Genomic DNA, 18,137 nt, shown 5'->3' with positions numbered 1-18,137 from the left:
GGGGCATGTCTACATAGATAATTTATTATGCAACAGCTCAGGGCTTGTTCATGTCCGTTCTGATCATCATTCCCCTGAAAACCTCCCCTCACACTTCCTGAAGCGTGTGGAACGTGCAAGTTCTGCTGCGTTTCTAGATGCACACCACATGAGCAACAACCGGTTTTGCACAAAGCCACCCTGCAATGTGGTCACCACATGCCTGTGGTCTCGGGGGTCCACATACAGGCAGTTTTCCACCATAGACTCCACACTGCTTTAGTTCTTGTGCCTTTCAGCCCTTCTACCCACTGTCTCCTGTCTAAGAGCTACAGCATGCTCTAATTAGCATTTTAGTTCTGATTCCTCATGGGCTGCTCTGCAAATTGTTAGGTAATTTTTAGCTCACAGGCTGCTCACATATACTGAAATAACACAAGGAAACACATTGAGGCAACAAAGCAAGCAAAAGAATACCTGTCCAGGTTTAGGCAATAGCCATCCTTGCAGGGTGTCTGTGCAGCAGCCTTCTAGGCATTTACTGGGTTAGACTAACATACAGTGAAACATATAAACCAGTTCTACTGGAAGCAAAGAGCTTGAAGTGGAATTGTGAAAGTAATCCCAGCTTGTACTTTCAGTCCTGAATTTGAAACGGGATAAGGCTTCCTCTATCTTCTCTAGGATGTTTACTCCTGAATTTACAACGGCCAGCAATAAGAGGCTCAGTAAGGGGGCAGAATGCACAGCGCTGCAGGCTTTAGCATGGCAAACCCAATATAAAACAATCTCCTACTGAAAAAGTATTAATAGAAGCAGGTCAGGCTTCCACAGCCCTGGAGGTAGGTGAAATATCTCCTTCCCCTAAAGCATGGTGTGGATAAGGAAACATGGCAATGTAAAAATTTAGACAATGCTGAAACTATTTCATCTGAGTGAGTGTGAGTGTGTGGGAAGAGCACATTGTCACATACCAGCTAAACTTATTACCTTACCATGTCTTTCTCAAGTTTCTGACTCTCTTTGGATTGTTAACTGTGAAAATGTTGTCCAACCAAATCCAACTTTTTTTACTTGTAAGCCCCTCTTGTTTCTGAGAGGAACTGAGGCCTGGCTGTAATAAGCATTTGATGGAAGAAAAAGTATGGAGTAAAAAATTCCGAGATTAATTTGGCACAAGGGATAACTGCCATCAGAAAGAAAATGAGAAAGTGAATCTTTTTTCCTACAAACCACTGTGGACATTTTCTTTCTTTCTGGGTTCTCTTTATATTGCAAATTTATCTGTACTGCTTCTACAGGACACAGTCTTTGTAGTCAAGAGAAATTCCACTTTGCTTTAACTGCTGTTTCTTTGGTTTTAAATATTTATTTTATGTCTGTTTTGATATTTATTCTTTTCTAACTATGCTAAGACTTTTCTTCAAAATGTGGGGAGTAGTGAGATTATTGTTACTGCCTAAAAATACATTCCAGGAAGTTCATGTTTTTGTTAGGTCAAATTATTCTCTTAAATGTGTCTAAGTCTTTTTTCTCAGTAACTGTTTTTGATTGTGCAGAACTGATCTGGGGTGTTTAAAAATTCTCAAGGCATTAATAATATGCAATGAGATGCTCAAACAATAAAATTTCAGTTAAAAAATCTAGCCAATCAGTAATGTTGCTAAGTATCACTAGCTCCAGGCTCTGTAACAGAAATGGAGATAAGAGTTTCTGATTCACTTTTTTCTACATGAATCACCATCATGCCGTCTTGCATTTTAAAAATTGACTATTAAATTCAACTATGATTACAAAATGTTTTTTGATTGCTAAGAAACTGTTAATTATGGGTAGTGGGAGAACTGAATGACATGAGGAATAAAATGGCCTAAATCTGATTTTACAATAGGAATAAATGATTTTAACCATGCAATTATGAAAGTGTAGAAACCAGATACCCTGTTTCCAGAGAAGACTGGGGGAATGCAGTGGAATATTTCAATTGCTACAATTGAAGGCTTAATATGTACCAGCCATGCCTCTCGCAATGAATGGTTCATTAAAAGGCTTGGAGAAAATTGTTTGTAATGCATTTCCATAAAAATGATTACTTAAGAGTAATGACCAATTACATGTTAATGCAACTACAAAGCAAAGAGAAGTACTGAAAGGGGCAAACAGAACTTTTCAGTTAGAAGGAAAAAGCAATCTGGATGTCTTTGTAAGACTATTAATGCTGAATTTTGAAGTTAGCTGAGCAGCAAAATACTGCATGAACTGTGTATGCACATAAATAATTAGGTTGTTAAATTTTTGCAGGCTTTCTTTCTCAGAGAAACAGGTAAGACCAATATCATAATACTGGAATTGTAAATAAAAAGTATTAGATGCAGGGAGGCAGAGGAAGTGAGATGGTCCTTAGTGCTCAGTGTATAAATGTCATGATTTTGGAGATTCACCTCACTTTTTCAGTGCCATTGCATTGTTTCATTTTTAAGTGGCAAATTTTGCAATTATGGAGATACATAGTATGACAATTGCTGAACAAAACACTAACCTAAACAGGAAGGTTGGGAGTTGAAATGGGTCATCAGTTGTTATATGCAATACAGCTGTCTATGTTTATTAATAAAGTTACAGAAATTTTTCACTTAATATAAAAAATGAGAAACATCACAGTAAAATGTCTATAGTCACTAGTAAACTTTCAGCTGCAGCTTGGCCTCTTTGAAGAGGTTTTATTGGAAATGAAATTCTACCATTTTAACTGTTGGTTTTTTTTCTCCTTATATAACAGAGAAATAGTGGTAGCTTGTTATCTGTTAAGAGAATTAGAAAACTTTATTCTTACATTAGTTTTGCTGAATACTTGTAGTTGAAATTGTTAAGACAAAAGCTAGCAGTATCAAAAGATAATAGAGGATAAAGGAGTAACATCTGAAATATTTTGCTGATAGTGTGAGCATTAATTTAGAAGTGTTAATCTAAAAATAATTCTTATTGTCACTGAAAGACAAAAATATTTTTTTGGATCATTTCAAAAATATGCAAAAGGAAGTGGACTCTTGCTTTTCAATATCTGGTGCTAAGAGAAAAACAGGGGGAAAAAGTCTTCTTTTGTCAGAGAAAGGCAGCATGTGCAGTGTGCTTTTATTGCAAACCTGGAAGCGACTGGCCACAAATTAAACTTCAGATTTTTCTAATCTGAGAGAATAAAACTGACATTATGTCTCTAGCTGTCAGGTCTTCTAGTGGTAAAAAAGGAATTTAGAAAAAAACACCCCAAACCTCTACCTTCTGGGGAAACAAGGGAGTGGATAAAACGTGTAACTTCATTTGAAAAGATCTATAGGTAAACTATTTGATTTTAATCCCAGTTTTGAAACATTCCAGAGCTTCAGTGATGCCTCTCTAATGATGCACAAGCTACTGCAAATTCCACAGTAAAACAAGCAACAGGAACTGGTCTATTATCAAGGCAGTGAAACTGTGGAAAAGAGAACAATGAGGACTAGGTAATAGAGAAATTATTTAAATCAGATAGCATTTACTTTGGAGTCTTATTTATGGCAGAATATTTCCACAGCACCTACTGGGCACATCCCAGTGCAGACAGAAAATGTGAGTGGTAGGAAATGAGGCACTGTCTTCTGCATCAAATAGTTGCAGTAATGAGGCTATAAACCCAGTAGCAACAATATCCCTATTCAGTCTGTTTTCGCTGAGAGTATGAAGGTGACTAATAATTTTCTTGATACTAAAGCAAAGATTTAAGGCCTCTTTCACCAGACCTGCACCAATGTCGAACGAAGGCTGGTGCTTTGTTCATGAAGCTTTCATCTCTGGAGTTGTCTGAGGTTGATTTTATGTTGAAGTGTCAGAAAGCAACAAAGGACAGAGCTGAGGGAATTTTTTAGTCCCTCATCTGAGGATTTATCATTGGTATTGCACCTGGCTGCTTCAGCTGAGATCTGCTTCAGTCTTGTACTTTTGTAACTCCAAATGAATTGCTGAATTCAATTCAGATTAGAACTCCTATGGTGAGACATAGCAGGTTTTATTCTAGACATGCTGAGTGCTTACCCTGTTTATCCTGAACCTATTCAATAGTAATAAGACTCCACTATTCCCATTTTATGCAACTGATCATTGATCTCAGCCTAATGCCGTGCTGGAATGTGTACTTTTCTCTAAAAGCAATCACCTTTCTCTTCTTCCCTTACTGTCTTAAAAGGCTGTACCTAGAACAGGACCTAAATGCGCTCGGCCCAAGCACTGACCCGAGTGTGTGCATAGTCTGGTCAAGTGCTGCCGTTGAAAGGGTGAATGGGTAACTGAATCTGCACAGAGTATCGCATCTGGCTTATAGGTCACCAAAGTATGTCTAGAACAATTCCCCATCTTAGAATAGTACATAGATCATCCAGAGCCGTTTATGAAGTCCTACAGCCAAGTAATGGATTAGTGATTTGTAGCAAACTATCACAGTTGCCATCCATCTCTGCACAGCAGTGCAAATGCCATCTTCATATCTATTAAGAGCCTGTTTTCCTAATTAGACCCAAATTTTTTTTCCTAGGAGTGGCAGAACTACAGCTTAAGAGAGTGAAGATCTCTTTCCTTTTGACCTAGAAGCCAAGATATCCTTTCTCCCTCATTACTGGGGGGAGTCTGCCTACTCTGCATGACACAACATGGCACAATACTTATGAATAAAGCAAAGAAAACCATAAAGTTTAGAATCTAAAGCTTAGAATAACTTCCTTTTATAGAAAAATGTCAGCTCAGTGAACTAAAGCCAATCACGTACCAACCTGCATTGTGCTCACAGTGCTCAAGAAATGTTTTGGTGGGTAGATCCCTTCTGATTAAAGAACTGGTCACAAGATTTTATAAAAGCAATGAGATAGATGACGGATCTAATAAAAATTACAGCAAATGGACAGGAACAGTGAACAACCACAAGAATAAATGAACTTTGTGGTCAGTACTAAAAGAACTAGAAGTTGGTGGCATTTGTTCTTACTATGTGCTAAATAGAAAGGTAGCACAGAAGTGTCTCAGTGAGAGACCAGATTTTTGGACTTGTCCTGGGTACATCAGTCATAATAAACTGCTTATTTATTTTTGGAGGAAAAGCTTTCTCACCAGGTAGACTGTTCTCTCCTGTGAGCCCTTGAATAAGGCAGGTGTCAGACATATGAAATGTTCAGACAACAATTGCTCAGGGTAAGGAAGCAGCAGTAATTTATTATCGCAAGATATTTTCTTTATAATGATCCAGTAATTTTGGGCTGGGTTCTGAAAACCCGTAAAGGAACAAAGATGACCCCCTCCAACATTTTTTCCTTCAAGATGCATTGTCTTAGCTTTATAGCACAGGTCTTTGGCATGTAAAAATCAGAGGCGATTTGCTGTAATTTTGATTCTTTTACACTGATAAATTCTGTATGACTTTGAAGTATGTGTTAATTGAATGCATATGTGCAAATGAATTCACATACACATGTTTGTGTGCATTTTTGCAGGTATATTAATCTCTTTATTTGAATATCTACTTAGTTCATACAGCTGTAGATAGAGAGGGTCTAACTGAGGTGAACATTAAATGCCCATATACATCATGGAATCTTTCACAGACTAATGACTGAGAGATCATTTAAGAACTAGCAAATTTTGTTAATTAAAAAGCAAGAGAACAAGCAGTTAATAAATGCAAAATGTACTTTCCTCATTTATTTTGACAAGTATTTAATTTTTAATGATTTTTTTAATAGCCTACTAGTAAATACTCTGTAATGAAATTTGAAAATGAAAGCAACTATATTAACACTGACCTTACTATAATTCTCTATTACATCTTTGCTCAGCAGTCAGGACTGATATACTTCAGGGCAAATCAGAAAGTGATTCTACAGTTTAAGAATCAATTTATCATGCACATGTCACAGCTTGATGATATATTTTACAAGATTAATAACTATAACACTGATTTATAATTTACAGTTATCAGCATAACAATAATTGTGTAGTCATCCCAGATTATTTAGATTTGCTGGTTTGATCACATCTATTTTTCAACCAGGGTCAGGCCCATATATTGTGTTATGTATCTTGAGGTAGAGGAAAAAAAATTATAAAATGTTGACCTGTGCTACTCTCCATTTACATTTTCTTTAAAAAAACCTGCAAGCTGAACAAGTGAGCTCTATTATCTACTATACCTACACAAAATCAGTATCGCACGTTATTTATAAATTATGACATATTTCAATATTAGATTTTAAAAGGCTCATAGTGATTGAAGAACTAGTGTAAAAAGCATTATATGAATAAAATTATTTTGCAATTACATTACTTAATAGCTACTGGGAAATACTGATGTCTAGTGCTAATCCTCCGAGGTTCATTTAGAATGAATGAACAGAGGAGACACAATACCCAAGGAAAGTGAAGATGAATATAGGTGTAAATGTACAATGGATTGAGTTAACTTTTGAGGCAAGTCTACTGAAGTCAAAGACTTCAAACTAGCAGTTTAGTTCATTGAATGGAGTGGTCCAGCAGTGTCATTGCATGATTTTGATGCTCTCTTTAATGCTAATGATGTAGGATAGATGTACTTGACTGATGTATGCATTAAGACAGACAAAGGGCAAAGCAAGTAAGCTGGGAAAGACTGGAAATGATAGATAATGGATTAAGAGCTGAGTGTGTTCTGACAGATGACTGACTTTTTCCCTGGGATCCCAACACCTTCTGCAACATAATATGCTTTGTACATAACATGCCCATATAATAACTGCGTTTTACACAGATTTCATTCAAATGGGTATGAGAAATCAGAATTCACCTCTGAAATCTATGCCGGCAACAGAACCTAAGTCAGCGGAAAGTTTCTTAACCAATGCAGTAATTCTCCTGCTGCACTGGATGTTTAAAGTCATATTTTGAAAGGAGGGAAGTTGGAGCTGTTTCAGAGGAGTCTGAGAGAAGATGAAAGCAACACCAAAACTGGTTAAACCAAGTAACTAAAAATATCCACTCTAAACTGTAATGTTAGTGCAATACTAATAAAGTCAATGTATTTACAAAACACAGCACTGAACTTCTGAAGTGACAAGAAAGGCTCCATGAGTTCCACTCTAACAGTTTCTGACACAAGCCTTTCACAGAAACTAAATGACAGACTCAACTGATTAAACTTTGTCTCCTCGCAACAGTTTAAACAGTTTCCACCCGAAACTCAAAACACACCCATGAAAAAAAAAAAAAGGCTAGTGAGAGACCTGACGGGGCTTGATGTGTTTTCCTTGGAATTTGTGTGTTGGTAGAGCAGTTTTCTTTTATATGCCTATATAATTTCCTTTATTTATAATAAATAGCTAAATTTCCCAACAATTTCCTATTTTTTCCCTTAAATTGGAACTTTACTTTGGTTCCACTCTCTTTCTCTGGGTCTCCTTCTGTCCATCTAAAATTCCTTAACATGGCTACTGTAAAAATCATCTGTGGTGTTCAATAATTAAGTCTTTTATTTCAGATATTTTATATATTGCAAAAGAAAAGAGAAATGAAACACTCTTCAGAGTGACTATCAGGAGACACTATGCTGTCTGTCATCACATTTGCTGTATGCAAAAAAGACATATGCCAATTATTGTTTTTCCTGGAGATACAGTCTGTTCCTATGCTCAAGAAATGGAAATTACCTTTGGTGCAGCACCTGAGGCTCTGAAAGATATTAGGGTTTCCCTTACAAATCCACTTTTTGGGTATAATGTATAATTTATCAGTTGTGCATTTGCTGAAAAATAGCATCCTTGTTCTCAGCTAGGAATATATTTTCTTGGAAGTCATTGGATTAGGAAATCAGTACCTCCAGTAGGAAGCAAGTGATTTACAATCATCCTTCTTTGCTTCCATTTCTACGTAGTAATCATGTCACATTTTTAAGAGCTGTTAGGACATAAAATGGACTTTTATTCCAGCTGGTATCTGATTTTCTCCATGTGATGGAATACCACCCTTTTGTTCAGTTCATGTGTCCCTCTTTTTATTCAGTGACCTGAAAATTTTGTCAGGAAGCAGGGTGCAAGATTGTATATTTAATAAAGGCAAAGATGCTGGAAGATGCAGATGTTAATGCACATTTGGAAATAGTTTGATTGGCTAATATTAAAAAAGTAACATGCTGGCTCCACAGAAGTCAGTAAAAATATAACTGTTGACTTCAAAAGGTGTTGAACAATTTTGCAAACAAAACAGCATGAGCTGCATTAACATTCCATTAAGGAGCTTTCTTTTCCTGATGTTCCCTGACATTAATGAGATCACTAGATTTCAGAGGTGACAGCATCGAGAACATTAAAACAATCAGGGTCTTACAGACTTCGTTCTTTCAAATCACGCTATATAATAGGTTACTGTCTAGGTAAACTATATCCATTTACGATTTTTGCCTGAACTTCTGTGGACTCTTTAATGCAGTCCCCAGGTATGTACTTGACTGTGACTGTACATTTTCTTTCTCAGTGTTTACAAAAAACCAGTCAGATCACACATCTTTCTACCTGACATGACTGTTGCAAAAGGTGTTTATGTAGTTGCACTAAACAAGATGAATTTAAAAAAAAATATTCAGAGGTGGCTGCAACCCACTGACAATGTTGAGAGTCACCCTGTCCTCTGTTTAATCATTGATAGCTGGGAAAAAGGAGGAGGGACCAGGACATGCAGTGCAGGCACAGGAACACACAGTCTCTGATCACCACATGGCACTGTATATTTGCTTCCTCATACCCACTGTCATCTTTGATCCCATAGCTGGGCAGAAAATAGCAGGATTAATAATGGGACAAATAGGGATGGGACAATGTGGAGGAAGGTAGGGAAGAAAGACAGGATTTTAGCCTGATCTAATAGGTCTTTGGCAGAACTCTTCAATGTCTCTAAATATTTGTTAACGACAAAACCATCTCCAATATAGCAACAGGCTTTTAGAAGCTTTATATATGTTGTCATCCCCAAAATGAACAATTTTCCCATACTAGAGATATATGCTAAAACTGCTTTTATTCAATAAAATGCAACACTTACCTGTAAGACCAGCGGCTTCTGCTGATAAGAAGGCACTCCAGGATAGGAGGAAAAACAGACCAGTCTCCAACATAGGAAACTCACACAGCTTTGTAAATTTTGTCAAGTGCTAAAAGATTACTAAGGAAAAATAAAAACTGAACTGATTTTTAAGCTAAAATTGTCCCCAACCTGATAAAGGATGAAAGATAGAAAGCTCCCCCACCATACTCATCTATACAAGTTGAATTCAGGAAAAACTGCACAGCTCCTAAAGTATGTCAAAGAGGAAAATCCAGCACAGGTTTTAAACAGGTGAAATCTACAAATTGGCTATTTCAGGTACTTCTGCAGTTTTCGAACTAATGCCTAACTGGTTGCATTTGATATTATTTTCCCAGAAAAAAGGGAAAAGAAAGTCAGTTTGTCTAGTTTTGTGAATAAACTGGCATTTGTTTACGATTGCATCAGTGCAAGAAAGATGGAAATTGCTGCCCATTCTACAACAGCATTTTACATGAGGAACTGTAAACCGCAATAAAAACTGCAGGGCAACAGATATGCCTTTTATTTCTTGATTAGACAAACTGACTGACTTTATTTGTGGTCTAGTGTTTGGCTTGTATTTTTGTATAATTGCTGCTAGTTCATAAATAAGTTGCTCTAGTTCATAAATTCATGTTTTAACCTCAAAATACTTCAGAACACTTTCCTAAAAATGTAATAATTTATAAATAGTAAAATAAAGACCAGAGTCTTGCCTAATGTTAAAAATAAATTTGCATATTAAGTTCTTTGTGGCTTCTGACAAGTGAAATTCCCTATCCATTTATGATTTATCTGTTTTCAGGGTCTTGAATCAACATTGAGAAAGATCAAGCTAAAACTAAAGATGGTCAGTCTCGGATACCATACATTTTTTCCAACATATATAGTTTTCCTCTCTGAAAACAAACCATGAAGGATATTAAAGCTGTGACAACAGCATAAGAGGATCCCATGGCAAATGATCCAGCAAAGATCCCCAGGAAATTTCCCACTGACTGGAAGAAAGCAGCAGCATCAAATGCATTAGGATTCTCCTTAGGACTGTAAATGGATATAGAGCTGAAAAGAAAACAAAGGGATGGGAGAGAGGGAGAGAAAAGGGAATAATAAATTCAATGACATTGTTATGTTTTTGGAATCAATAATTGAAAATGGACATTTTTAGGGAATCAAAATGCAAAACAATGCTTCTCTGGGCTGATAGCAGATGGGAGAGCTAAGCAGATGGAGACGGGGGGGTAACGGTTTATTTTCAGGGTATCACACTGGAAATCAATAGTCTACTGCCAGTCAGTAAACATTTTTATGCTGGAAGTGTCATAAAGAATATAGTTTCCAGGCCAACTGAACATTAAAAGGTGGTAGGTGTATAAGAAAACTGCAGGGAAGATAGATAACTTTGAATTATTTATTGCTCATATGTCTTCAGAGCAGTTATATATTCACAAATATTCTTGATAAAAAGTGCAGCTTTATGGCTGAGGCTCAAATGGGTAACACAAATCACACAAGGTACCAAATTTGCAGCAGCAGTCTTGTCATAAACCACCTAGTAGTTCCCTTCCTGGTGTAACACTACTTAAATAGAGCTGAAATGGTATATCAAGAGCTCAACAATAGCAAACCTTGTGGACAGAGTGAATATTGTCCCACAGAAAAAACCTGCTGCAGTTGTCAAAGATCATCTCCTGTATCCAACCCCTGCGTACAGCCACCAAGAATATTTTTGAATGGGGAATGTTGCCACCAAAGGGAAGGCCATTCGCTAAAGTATTTTTGAGAGTTTCAGGGTTGCTATTGCCGCTAGTCAGTTATTGCCTAGGACATTATTAACAGCAAGTATGTATGCCTTTTTCCTTATTGAAACAATAAATGTAACAGATACAAAATAGCTGTAAGCCTCCTAAGCAACATTTTAGATCTTTGTGGTTCTGTTGCTTTCAGTACTGTAGGTCTTTTATGTTCATTGTCAAAGAAGATGTATTGAGCTTGGCATTGGATTCCAGAAAAAAACTTGGATTGCTAGAAAATGATTGGTATTTTAAGCATTAAATATCAGAATTTTTAATTTGTTTCAATATTTTAAGCTCTTGCATATTAAGAAAGCGATCCCTGCAGTCTGATGTCTTCCATCTGGAGATGAGGCTTAGGCTTCATTTGCAGCTCTGTATGGATGATTTTCTAAACAGTTGCATTTGGTTAGGGATCTCCAAATAACACAAAGACACATGAAAACAGATCTCATGCTTTCAGTCTGTAGAAAAGGCACAAGGATTCTAAAGGCATATGGTGGAGCAACACTAAATACAAGTAGTGAATACTTATCCACTACAACAGAAATTACTAAGCACCAAAATCTGATATCTCTAGTAGTGCTGATTAGCACCACTACAGAACTAGTGACATGATTTGTAGTGGAAAGTGCTATTAATAGAAGTACACAAAATACTGTTCCCAGAGGAAAGGATATCTAAATTTTCAGTCCTCTTTCAACTGTGACCCTCTTAGATGAGGGGTCAGCTATAATTCTTTTCTTCTCTTGCCTTCAGATGATACTTGAAATGTTTGTTATCTCTGGCCTACTCAAAATTTATTATTTTAGAGCCCATATGAAATAAAGAACTATATTAAGCCACAGATACATTCTCTAAACTGACAGAATAGTTCTATTAAAGGAAATCCTACCAGCTGTGATACTGTAGGTTTATAATCTAATTTACTAAGTGTATTTTATATACTTAGGAATGGCTTCAGTTTAGTTATTTAAAGTTGAAATTATTTGGTAGTGTAACTGGAACTGTTACATCTAAAACTTTTAGGTGTGTGTTGACAGGAAAGCAGCTACTTGGTTCTCTGGTATTTGTCCCAAATAAGTATACAGAGACTGCAGCTGCCATTCTGTATTGCTTAGTGAATTATAAATCAGGAAATGACCTTTTGTGCCACTGGTGCTGCTGCACACATTGAGTAAAGTCAGAGAGGTCAGCCTGACTACACCCTAAAATCAAGGAAAGTAGTTCTGCTATACTGATGGGCTCTGCCCATGGAAGGGATGTTCAGTAATAAAAAGTAAAACAGAAAATCTTAACATGGAGTGAAAGTTTAGTAGTCAAATGTAAGCTATAGACATTAACTGACTTTTTATTAAGTATGTTAACAAAATCAAGTTTTATTGCCCTAAGGTTAAGACCAGTTAGGGTTCCAGTTTGCCCTCCAATTTACCAACAAATTTCAGGTACGGAGAAAACCAGAAGGAAACATCCTATTCTTCATGTGGTTATTTCAGGAACAAATATGGAGTGACTCATTCTCACTGGGAAATTTTTCTACTCAATATGCCCCCCAAACCCCATGATTTTTTAAAAGCACCATAACACAACATATGCTCATTATGCTAACTATGTGGTTTCTGGTCTAAATCTTTCCAGAGCTCAGGTTTCCCTGCAGCTCAAAGAGTATTTAGTTCTATTTTTTATTTTACATTATTTTGTACTACAGCTATTACTTCTTTTATTGAATATGCTGCTTCTTCAACACTAACTTTTAAACCCTTTAAGCATTTAAAATACATACCAATTTACCTGATACTTTTTCTATATAAGCTGTATTTCAAAAGAACAGGATTTTATCCTGTTTATTGCAATACTTCCTGCCAAGTCAATTCTTTCACCTAAATAAAAATTGCAAAATTTAACACTGGAGAGAACCATAATTAAACTTTCAGTGCCTCTACTTCCTTTTCCTCAGAGAGCAATTCAAGAAACATGCTGGCATTGACTTGCCATTTCTGCTATCTGCTCTCTGTCCCTGATACAAAAGTTCATTAACAAGCAGTGTGTGAGAGTCTGATGTTAAATGTGAAACTGTCTTTAGTTTTTAAATATTAGAGGCTTTCTAATTGTTGAACTAGTGTAAGAAAAAAATTGGTTTATTTCTGTAAATTTGTGTCAGAGGTGGATTAAGCAATTCCTGAAAATTAATGCAGTAAAAAAACCTGTTTTCAGAGACTGATAAATGAATAGAAATAATGGCGAAGATATGCTTTATCTGCCACCAATAACGAGATAGAGTGGAGGGATAGGAAAAAGGATTTTTATTGGGTCCTCACTGAATGCTTGATAGACATGTCTCACAAATACCCACCCCAGTCCCTCCTGTCTGTCTGTCTATATCTGTCTATCTGTCTGTTCTATATCCGTCTGTTCTATAAGTTTGGCAATCTCTGGCTCTCCTTTAGGATGGAGCTGAGAATAATACATAGCTTCCTTGCTGATTCTTATATGGATTAGCCAGCACTTTCTATATTAGAAAACTATTGAACAGAAACCTTTTTCTTTCCAGTTGTTCTGTGCTTCCTTGACCAAATAACAATGGGCAAGGTCAAGTGCACTCACAGCTTTCAAAAAGGAAATGTTGGTAATTATTTATTTAGATAATAAATAACAAATTAGAGTCATAAATTTTGCTTGAAACATAACGAAGGATTAACAGTTTGTGCCAGTTGTACCACGGTGATCATTTTGCTTCTTCCCTCCCCTCGTCTGTTAAGATCATTTTAGGATGAAAGTTTAGCACGATGAAGAATGTTTCTTTCTATGGACTTACACAGGTACATAATACTAAAGGCCTCCATGACAAGCAGAAGTGCTATTGCAGTAGAAACTGTACAGTCACATTTCCAGTTACATCTTAATTGATTACTTTTTACATCTTCAGTTATTCTCAAGGAAAATCTCATTTATTAAGACCCTTTTCTTCCTGTAAGTTTTCCCATCCTGTGAATATAGCACAGTGTATTTTCCTTTTAAAATACATTGAAGGCATTTAGGATCAGAGCAAAGACTTCAGTAAGTCATGGAAGTTTTTTGAGGAAAAATCTGTAGATGAGGTTAAGTTTTGTATCCCACCTTTTGTTCCTGTCAAGGCCTGATGCGCCCAGGGCTTATGTGGCAGCATCAGATATAGCGATGTTAATCAGCTGTAACTAATAGGAACAACACAAAGATTCTTGGTTTTGATATAAGACAAAGTGATGCAACACATGCACCAGATGAATTTTGGATAAAGGCAATATGCTGAAAAAAATACACTCAAGTATCAGAAGGAAAACATGTGCAAACAGCAGAAAATTTAAAATAGGGTGATGTAGAATCAATGATTACAAATGACCAGTAAACAAACTGTTTTATCCCTTTCTTTCCCCTGTCAACTTGACTGACATGAAAACAGACAGCTTATTATCTTTGAAGAGGAAGATTTCTTTCCACTTGCCAAGTCAAAGGGCTTCCCCTTGCCCAGTGGCCACCTCCTTATTTGCTGCACTATCATACACCGTGTAATACTGCACAGAATACCATCAGGAACAATCTAAAGAAAAAAAAATCGTCCTGAAAATACAGGAGGATCAGATATTTATTAAAATACCTTCATTGAATGAAGTGGGATCTCCCTCAGGTGATAAATAATTATATAACTACATTGTGATTTCACCAGCTGCTAATTAAGAAAAAAATAAAACAGGCCAGGAAAAAAAAAAATATTCTAGAGTTCAAGGTTGTTTTTAAGAGGGTTATTTAAGAAGGTTATTTTTTTTCTGACATTATACAGAAAAAGGTAGGTCACTATATTGTGTTAGAAAACTTGGAGCTTTCAGAGAAGAGGATTGAACCAAACAATTTCTGTTCCCATGCAACTTTTTAACTATGTAGTTCTCTTAAGTGTTTGAAGAAAGCTGAGAAGACAGAACTGTAATTTTCCCACAGTGTGTTTGAACTAGAAGCTCGATGCAAAAGCGCATGCATAGCACCAGACACCTACACCTTCTCTTGGCAAGCTTTATGTTGGCAAAGACTTCTAGGCTTCCATATAAAATAGCTCCTCACACAGTAATAGTAAGTAGATGAACTATAAAAATGAAAACAAATGAGATAAGATTGGGATACGAGCATGCTAAGCCAACAAAAGCGCATACGAAGTAGAGAAGATTTGCAGACAAATAAGGGAGAGCAAAGACACACCATTGCAGGAAGACTTTAGGACTAGCAAAAGCAGCCAATTGTAACAGTAGTTTGAGGCAAATATATAAAGATCCTCTAGATGAAAATTTCCAACAATAAACAAACCTGCTGTATTTTTTCAGACATGTTTTAAAAAGTGATCAGTAAGCAACACAAATGCACAGAAGGTGCATTAAAAGAACATAGATGAGTCTTCTGTACATCCTTCTGTATAAAGAAACCTGTCTCCCTGGAATTTATCCCTGACAATATTTGCAAATGTTTAGAGAATTAATGCTCCAGAAGCATGGATTTCACAGAAATATACATATTAAGCTTTCTATTTATATGTGTAAGAACTGCAATAACCCAAAAGTTACTGGTGGCTCAGTTACTGCTCAATGGCTAGCATTTGAATCTTCCTTTTTCTGTTTATCCAGAACTTTATTCTCCTTGGCAATATATCACATTGTGGTTTTTATTCTACTCACAACCTGTTTTCAGCACACTACAAGTTTTTAATTCTAGAAAAAAAGATCTAGCAGTTATTTTGGAAGCTATCTTCTAGCTGGGATTACACTGTTTCTTCTCTGTGTCATGGCATATTTGCTTCCTCTTTTCTGCCCTTACTTTTGTTCCTTTCTAGGCTTTTTCAGACTTCCTAAGCTATTATAGGACATTTTATTTTGATTACTTTAAACCAAACTAACACGTGCTGTTGTCATATATAAGGCTTTTACTGTTTATGGAAACCTTTCTCAAAATGGATTTGTTATCAGTTCCAAAGTGGCTAGCTGATGGCAGATGTCAAAGCACCAGCCATGATGGAAAGGTGAAGCTGTCACAGATTTTATGGAAAATGTAAGTTTTCCCATTTATGAAGAAAAGCAATACCTGCATGAAAACAAAAAACAAAAAACAAACAAAAAAAAGAAAATCAGTTTCTCTATTAGATTTTCACTTAACATAAAATATGATAGTCTAGTTCTATGGATAGACTCCCATTCCTTTCTAGGTGACACAAAGCATTCTCAGACCTGATCTTACTGGATAGCTTACTACATTTGTCAGCGGTATTACAAAGCACCTGTAGAATTTGAGTGACTCTGTCCCTTAACTTGGGCAGTCAGTTTAGCTGATCAGGAGTCGTCTTTGGCAGCTAACAATAAATATTTTCTACACTGGTAACTATTTCAGTTTTCATCTGTGTTCAGGCCTGAGCTGCCACACGGCAGCAGCTTGCAGTAGTCATGGAAAATAATGAATAGTTTGTGTTGTTCCAGGTAGACTTTCTGTAATGCAGATTTTAGTTCTCATCTACCCTCAGACATCAGGGACTGCAGAAAATCTGTCATTGTCCCTCCTCCTCTGCCTCCCTAGCCCTTACCCTCAGGAAGCCTGCTCTAACTCCTTAGGGAGCTTTGGAAACCATCTCTTTATCATGGTGATCCCATTCTTGACCTGGAAATTCCATCACCTTTCCCTTAAAAGGACCTGGTAGCTCGCTCACCTCGATGGGGTTGAACACAGTATCCCAGTGTCCAGGAAAACTCTCCACAAGTCCCTCCTGACAGAGGTGCTGGGAACATCCCTCCTTCGGATCCTGATCAGAACTTGGTCACTACAGACCTGTAGTCACTACAGACACGTAGAAGGGAGCTGTGAGATGATAGTTTTGACAATAAGTAATGACCTCGTGCACCTGCAGGCTGAGCAATTTCAAGTCTGAAGTCCCATCTGATCTGGTGTGGAGCTTCTCTACCTCTGCATCTGAGAAATGGTATGTGCTGTCCTAATGTATCTCTACAAGTGTCTTAACTTTTCATTACCTCATTCGAGGCAAATACTACCCTGTTTTTATCTTTGACAGAAAGAAATCCTGATGAACAGCAACCTGGACTTAAAATTCTTTGTAAAAGAAAGCCAAGGCTTTAATAGTAAATAATGTTTGCATTTATCTGAGGCTTGGTAGAGGAATATTTCATTCTTAAATGACTGCTATTGCATCTACATATCTAATTTTCATAAATCTATTTGAAAATATCACAGTAATTTTCCAGTGACAACTCTCTTCCAAAAAGCCTGTCCCATATCTTTGAGAGGAATAAAGCACATCAGCAGAAAACAGATGGCTGATAGTGGGTCGTCTGTGACAGCATGTGCTGCATTCTGTGTTATGTTATTACCAGTGTCTGACTGTCCTTACTTATGAGCTGATCATATCAAAAGGCACATAACTTGCAGATTTCTGTGTCTGCAACTATGATCTTTTCTCATTTGGATACCAGAAGTGTAATCCAACTCCATGTTTAATTTCCATTCTTTTCAAATGTTACATAAAGAGAAATGGCCTGTGTCTCTAGAGCAGCCTGACATCTGCCCTCATAGTTAGGGAACTCTTAGTGGCTTCATCAACTGTGAAGATGCATACAGTGCAAAGAAAGTAGAAAAAAAGAATCAGCCACCAAGGAACATATATATATATATATATATAAAAATTATTATTGTATTAATATGACGAGCTGGATTTCTCCTCTGCTTTGCACCTCTCTGTAATCATGTATGCCTATGCAAAATAGAAATTATAAATTAGAACAGTATTGTAAAAAAGATGCAGGTTTTCTGCATAGTAAACATGACTGTAAAAGTTACAAACCAGTGATGTATCAAACCACCAGTTAACAAGAAAAAATGAATGAGGAAAAAATTATCCAATCAGTATCTGGAGAAAAAAAACAAATACATTCCTTTATGTTACTTGAACCAAATATGCTGCGTGATGCTAATTAAACAACCCAGGCAGAACATATCCAATGAATAATAGTACCTCATGCTTTGTGAAAGCATCTTCAGGCACCCAAGAAATGCAGTAATCCCCAAGAGACGTTTCAGCTAAAACTGTTTCCTCAACAAAAAGAAAACAGTAAAAAACAGAGAGAACCTAAAATTTAACCATGTATATTGTGCCGTTAAGGGAATTAGATGTTCTCTATGCATTAACACTAATACTAACATTTGCCTATGATCCTGAACTATCTTTTTTACTCCTGACTC

At 36.5% G+C, this 18,137-nt stretch overlaps 1 protein-coding gene across 3 annotated transcripts in view; it reads right to left on the bottom strand.

Moving 5' to 3' along the window:
• The window catches only part of SLC9A9 (solute carrier family 9 member A9), a 210,725-nt gene that overhangs the window by 116,146 nt on the left and 76,442 nt on the right, over positions 1-18,137 (bottom strand). For all 3 annotated transcript variants that reach the window (XM_026855025.1, XM_026855026.1, XM_026855027.1), the window contains 2 exons: positions 10,008-10,146; positions 9,061-9,166 (listed from right to left, as the gene is read on the bottom strand). In XM_026855025.1, the coding sequence (XP_026710826.1) occupies positions 9,061-9,166; positions 10,008-10,146 (245 nt within the window). The remainder of the gene's footprint in view (positions 1-9,060; positions 9,167-10,007; positions 10,147-18,137) is intronic.

Source organism: Athene cunicularia, assembly GCF_003259725.1.
Source record: "Athene cunicularia isolate RWA chromosome 9 unlocalized genomic scaffold, athCun1 chr9_part1, whole genome shotgun sequence".
In the NCBI taxonomy this organism is placed as follows: Eukaryota; Metazoa; Chordata; class Aves; order Strigiformes; family Strigidae; genus Athene; species Athene cunicularia.
This window is presented reverse-complemented; position numbering and strand designations above follow the sequence as displayed.